The sequence below is a fragment of the Ostrea edulis genome, chromosome 4 (assembly GCF_947568905.1).
Source record: "Ostrea edulis chromosome 4, xbOstEdul1.1, whole genome shotgun sequence".
Taxonomy (NCBI): domain Eukaryota; kingdom Metazoa; phylum Mollusca; class Bivalvia; order Ostreida; family Ostreidae; genus Ostrea; species Ostrea edulis.
This window is the reverse complement of record NC_079167.1, coordinates 86175448-86181871: the sequence shown is the minus strand read 5'-3', so window position 1 is coordinate 86181871 and position 6424 is coordinate 86175448. Positions and strand designations below refer to the sequence as shown.

General features: G+C 31.4%; 1 protein-coding gene across 4 annotated transcripts in view; it reads left to right on the top strand.

Moving 5' to 3' along the window:
• The window catches only part of LOC125668571 (syntaxin-7-like), a 24598-nt gene extending 18715 nt beyond the window's left edge, over positions 1-5883 (top strand). For 2 of the 4 annotated variants that reach the window (XM_048902852.2, XM_048902851.2), the window contains exons 11-12: positions 3626-3733; positions 4975-5016. In XM_048902852.2, coding sequence (XP_048758809.1) covers positions 3626-3733 — 108 coding nt within the window. In that variant the 3' untranslated portion in view covers positions 4975-5016. Of the gene's footprint in view, positions 1-3625; positions 3734-4974 lie in introns of those variants that run through there. The other 2 variants (XM_048902853.2, XM_048902854.2) reach the window with 2 other exon arrangements.
• Positions 5884-6424: the final 541 nt, after the last annotated feature.

Sequence of the window (6424 nt, the reverse complement as noted above, 5' to 3'; positions counted from 1 at the left end):
AATCTTTAAAAATCTTCTTCCCAGAACCACTAAACCAGAAAAGCTGAGATTTATATGAAAGCTTTCTGATATAGTGCAGATTCAGGTTTGTTAAAATCATGCCCCCCCCCCCCCCCCCCCCCCCCCCCCCGGGGTAGGATGGGGCCACAATAGGGGATCAAAGTTTTACATACAAATATATAGGGACAATCTTTAAAAATCTTCTTCTCAAGAACCATTGGGCCAAAGAAGTTCACATTTACATGAAAGCTTTCTGACATAGTGTAGATTCAAGTTTGCAAAAACCATGGCCTCCAGGGGAAGGTTTGGGGCCATAATAAGGACTACGGTTTTACATGCAAATAGATATGGAAAATCTTCTGATATGGACCAAGGTGACTCAGGTGAGCGATGTGGCCCATGGGCCTCTTGTTTTTGTAATGTAGCTGTAATATTCATTAAACAAACACAGGCTTCAGTATGGTCATTATCAAACAATGAAAGAGGGCATGCAGTGTTATCCAAACCTGGTATCTTTATAATTAAACTACATGATTTAATCTTCCAATCATTTGACCACATTTTATCAGATAGATGGCATGGACAGTGAGCATTTTGTGATTTTTTTCTCTCTTAGATATACAAGTTTTATGTGGTAAAATTATCGTTCCAGTTACCATGCCAAAAAGACTAAAAAAAAAGGGAGGAAACAAATTTTTTAAAATTATTTTCTTATTTATTCAATGTATTTAACATAATATTATTGGTAATAAAAATTGAGATAAACTTTAAGATAATATTTACAAAGAAATGCAACTCTTGCTAGAAAAAAGTTATAAAGTTGACACTCAATTTGATTTAAAAAGAATCAGTCCGACTTATTTTAGGAACAATGTCAAATTCCTAAAAAAAAATAATTCTCCTAGAACAGTCACTGAGAAATACACGGGTCGACTTACATGTGTGAGTGTATGTGGTACACTTTTATACAGCATTGCAGTCTCTTCTTAATAGCATTGGATCCATACACCTACATATTTTATATTACATTCTATAACATCAGTATGAGATCTCTACACCTACAGATTTTATATTACATTCTATAACAACAGTATGAGATCTCTACACTTATACATTTTGTATTACATTCTATAACAACAGTATGAGATCACTACACTTATATACATTTTATATTGCATTCTATAACATCAGTATGAGATCCCTACACTTATATACATTTTATATTGCATTCTATAACATCAGTATGAGATCCCTACACTTATATGCATTTTATATTGCATTCTATAACATCAGTATGAGATCCCTACACTTATACATTTTGTATTACATTCTATAACAACAGTATGAGATCACTACACTTATATACATTTTATATTGCATTCTATAACATCAGTATGAGATCCCTACACTTATACATTTTGTATTACATTCTATAACATCAGTATGAGATCCCTACACTTATACATTTTGTATTACATTCTATAACATCAGTATGAGATCCCTACACTTATATAGATTTTATATTACATTCTATAACATCAGTATGAGATCCCTACACTTATAGATTTTATATTACATTCTATAGCATCAGTATGAGATCTCTACACTTATATAGATTTTATATTACATTCTTTAACATCAGTATGAGATCTCTACACTTATATAGATTTTATATTACATTCTTTAACATCAGTATGAGATCTCTACACTTATATAGATTTTATATTACATTCTTTAACAACAGTATGAGATCCCTACACTTATAGATTTTATATTGCATTCTGTAATATCAGTATGAGATCTCTACACTTATAGATTTTATATTACATTCTATAACAACAGTATGAGATCCCTACACTTATATACATTTTATATTACATTCTATAACATCAGTATGAGATCCCTACACTTATGTAAATTTTATATTACATTCTATAACATCAGTATGAGATCTCTACACTTATATAGATTTTATATTACATTCTTTAACATCAGTATGAGATCCCTACACTTATAGATTTTATATTGCATTCTATAATATCAGTATGAGATCTCTACACTTATATAGATTTTATATTACATTCTATAACATCAGTATGAGATCCCTACACTTATAGATTTTATATTACATTATATAACATCAGTATGAGATCCCTACACTTACAGACTACACTCTTATATTACCTTCTATCAGTATGGGATCCATACATTTATAATTTAATATCAGTTTTAACATGCAATTTGATTGGTTCATTTGACTTTATCAACATTCTTTATATAGAATGACATCACAATACGTTTGACTCTTCAGTTTAAATTTTCTTGCAACAGCAATATTGGTCCGGATCATATAAAATTCATATTTTCTTTAGAATTATTCATCAAATAATATCAAAAACAGTTTTACTAATTTTAAAAATAAATATGTATATACGGTGTGACCGTTGGACCGAGCGAAGCATGAAATGGTCATTGGCATGTCCCAATTAAAAAGTATATATTATTTATGAAATTCCCCTTGTGCTAAATGCCCAGTAGCATCTAAATATTAAAGGGGGGGGGGGGATGAGGATAACTACATGATCTGCCTATTCATTTAACGTGGGGAATATAATGCCAGCCGACGTAAATCGTGCATTGTGACGTCACATTTAACTTTGACTTTTTCTTTTTCAAATCAAAAAAATTATGAGCAACAATATATCCTTTTTGCAATTCAAATGACAGCTACATATGTACATGTAAAACTAAACAAAATTAACCAACAATTTTAAAGTGGTTAAAAGGTAAGCATAAATATATCGTATATTTTCATTTAAAGAAACTCATGAACTTGTTCATCTATTTAGTCGTATTACTGTGTTTCTATTTGGTGATTGGCTAAAAACAGTAACAATAATGATTATACCATTTTTAAGAAACCGAGTGTTTGAATAGTCAGTCTTGTATTTTTGGCATTCAAAATTAAAACACAGAATAACTGAGAAGCAACTTATGAACAAAACAAAAATGGCAGTGCCCTTATGGATCACAAAATTTTCAGTGAACATATGTAGAGAATATCTCTATTCGTTTGCTGGTTTTTTTTTCTTTTAAATATGTGTTACCCTTGCTTCACGAACAAGCCTTTGGCTTGTCCGAAATTTGCGTGGGATAAGGAATGAAAGTCATTTTTACTAATTTTATGTGATATAAAGTAAGCTGGGACAGTATATGCTATTTTATAAGTCGCTTCACATATCATTCTCTAGTACACACAATGATCTATGAAAGGATTGATGGCCAGGTTAATGTCAAGGTGTATCTTCAGTTCCTGAACTTTTATTACACTTTTGGGGGGGGTGGGGGGGGGGGGAGTAAATCGCCCGTGAAGGTCTCGGACCTATCAGAATAGCTATAGCACAGATAAGTTTTGTTTTGATTGATTACAAAAAATTCTTAATATTACAATTTTATGATCTATGACTGAAAGATAGAACAATAAAATTGGGTTCTTTTTATTGGGCTCTTACGAAACTTAGACTATAGTGAACAGTATTTATTTTTTGAGTTCTTTTATAGATTTTCATTTGTTTGGTTGTTGAAAAATGTTTCTGTTGTTTATTTTCATTTATCCTTGTTTCAGTCCAAAGCTCGCAGAAAAAAGTTTATATGTGTTGTTATGCTTGTCGTAGTGTTGGCTGTCATCGCAATTATCATCGCCGTTGTAGTGAGCAATAAAAGTAGCAATTAGGTAAGTCATCATCGTGAACATCATTGTTACCTTCATCGCATGCTCTATCTCTACAGGATTAAACAATTCCTACCACTAGTGTGTATTGAGTACCTGTGTGACTGACACTTTTATCTATTACCTGATGTTGTGAAAGTAGTTTTTTCGTAAGACTGCCAGTCACAGTAACTCTGTTTGTAGAGCATCCACTTTGTTGATGGAAGAATGTAGAATTAAATCACGAACACAGCAAAACTAAGACATTACTTTAAAAGTGGGTTGCACGACAGATTAGGATTAATCGCACATATCTATAACAGATGAGGATTAATCTCACAAATATATAACAGACTAGGATTAATGTATCAAATCTAAAACAGACTAGGATTAATCTAACAAATTTATGACAGATGAGGATTAGTGTCACAAATCTATTACAAACTAGGATTAATCTCACAAATCTATAACAGACTAGGATTAATCTCACAAATCTTTAACAGATTAGGATTAATCTCACAAATCTTTAACAGATTAGGATTAATCTCACAAATCTATAACAGACTAGGATTAATCTCACAAATTTATAACAGACTAGGATTAATCTCACAAATTTATAACACATTAGGATTATTCTCACAAATTTATTACAAATTAAGATTAATCTAAAAAAAAATCCATAGCAGACTAGGATTAATCTGAAACAAATCTATAGCAGGTTAGGATTAATAAAAAAAAATCTATAACACGTTAGGATTAATAAAAAAAAATCTATAACACGTTAGGATTAATCTAACAAATCTGTAACAGATTAGGATTAAAATAACAAATCTATAACAGACTGGGATTAATCTCACTTATCTACAACAGATTAGGATTAATCTCACTTATCTACAACAGATTAGGATTAATCTCACGTAACACATGTTGTGAGTGTTAATTTCACAAACCTGAGGTGCTCTCTAAATATCTCTGAAACATGAAAATATCTTGTGCATATCCATAAAAACAAAATTCTTAGATCCTGAAATTGTACATTTTGATGTGTTCCGTGATTCACGCTTTATAATTCATTAAGAGAATACACAATACCCAGTGTGATTCAGATATTCTAAAAACCCATTACAGTATGTTTTAGAATGCTGATTTATAGAGATAAAAATTGGAAAGTAGGAAACCCTCAAAAGCCGAAACCTAACTGAGTTATTGTAGAGGAATTCATTATGAAATATTATTGATAGCTGTAACATTTTCTTGTTTTCCAGAAAAAATCCCGCAGGAAAATTGTGTACATCCTGGTAGTCGTGGCGATAGTCGTGATAGCTGTGTCTTTGATCATCTATGCCATAACCAGCTAGTCTGTCACCATGGTAACAGTGACTACAAAGATGCAGCATTCAATATGGCTGACAATTTCAGCAAAAAAATTTCCACAAAGGATATCACTAAGAAATATCAGTATGTAATCAGAATCTGCATCTTCCCAACTTCAGTGTATTGTTAATTAATTTTATAGATTGAAACATTTCCAGAACTAGATTTCAGACACAAAACTGGTTTCTAACTCATGGAAAATTGTATATACATAGACTGAAAACATTCCTATAAATGACTGTTAGAGGAGGAAAAATCAGAAAGAATGAGTTACATAGGGGGAGAGAGAGAGAGAGCAAGAGAGGGAGAGACTATTTATTTCATTTAAATGAACTATATCTGTTTGCCCATGATGCAATAGTAGTATTTCTGTGCTAGCATGTATTAAACATGATGTAAACAGAACTGCTTAGTTAATATAATACTCTGCAACACAGATAAATCCCCAGCTTTACCATGCTTACTAGAACAGCTGTGACATTTTAGCTTGTGTATTTTATATCTACATACTTGTGTACAGGTTACAGAGTTTATTCACTATAAAGACACTGTGAATAGTAATGGCCAGACTGTTACCTCATGTTATGTGAGATATTTGATCACGCTTGTAGGTGTTATGATGAATATGATTTAGTCATAAATTGTCTGTTTATTACTATTGTCTATGTTGTGTTATAAGATCGAAAATACATTTATGTAAAGACAAGCATGCTCTGTTTTCTGATGAACTTAATATTGAAAACACACAAAGTTTTTTGCTGATCAGATGCAATAAAGTGTGTGTGTGTATTTATCTGTTATCTTGCTCACAGTTTATTCTTTTTTCATAAATCCAGTTAGCCCAATTTTAACCAAACTTAGCACAAAGCATCCTTATATGAATAGGATGTAATTACAATGTAGATAAAAAGTATGACCATGTTGTTTTCTGGTTGAGATGATTAAAATAGATTGGAAAGGGGTGTGGTCAATATCATCAACCAAGAATGATGGAGAGATTCACGATATGAGAGAAATTTGGTTGGAAGAGTTGAACAGGGAAAAATACCACACTTGCTTTGTCACAATTGTATAGTTTAAATGGGTATGAATGTAATGGGAAGAAAAGTGATCTTGGGCTACAATAACAATGAAATAAGAATAAGAATGAAATCCCAGGCTTATAGTGTTCTAAGATTACAATAATAAAGGAAATATAACAGAGAAATACCAGGTTTGCAGTGTTCTAAGATTACAAGAAGAATGAAATATAACAGAAATACCAGGCTTATTGTGTTCTAAAATTACAATAATAATGATATAGAACAGAGATATATCAGGCTTATAGTGTTGACAGATTAC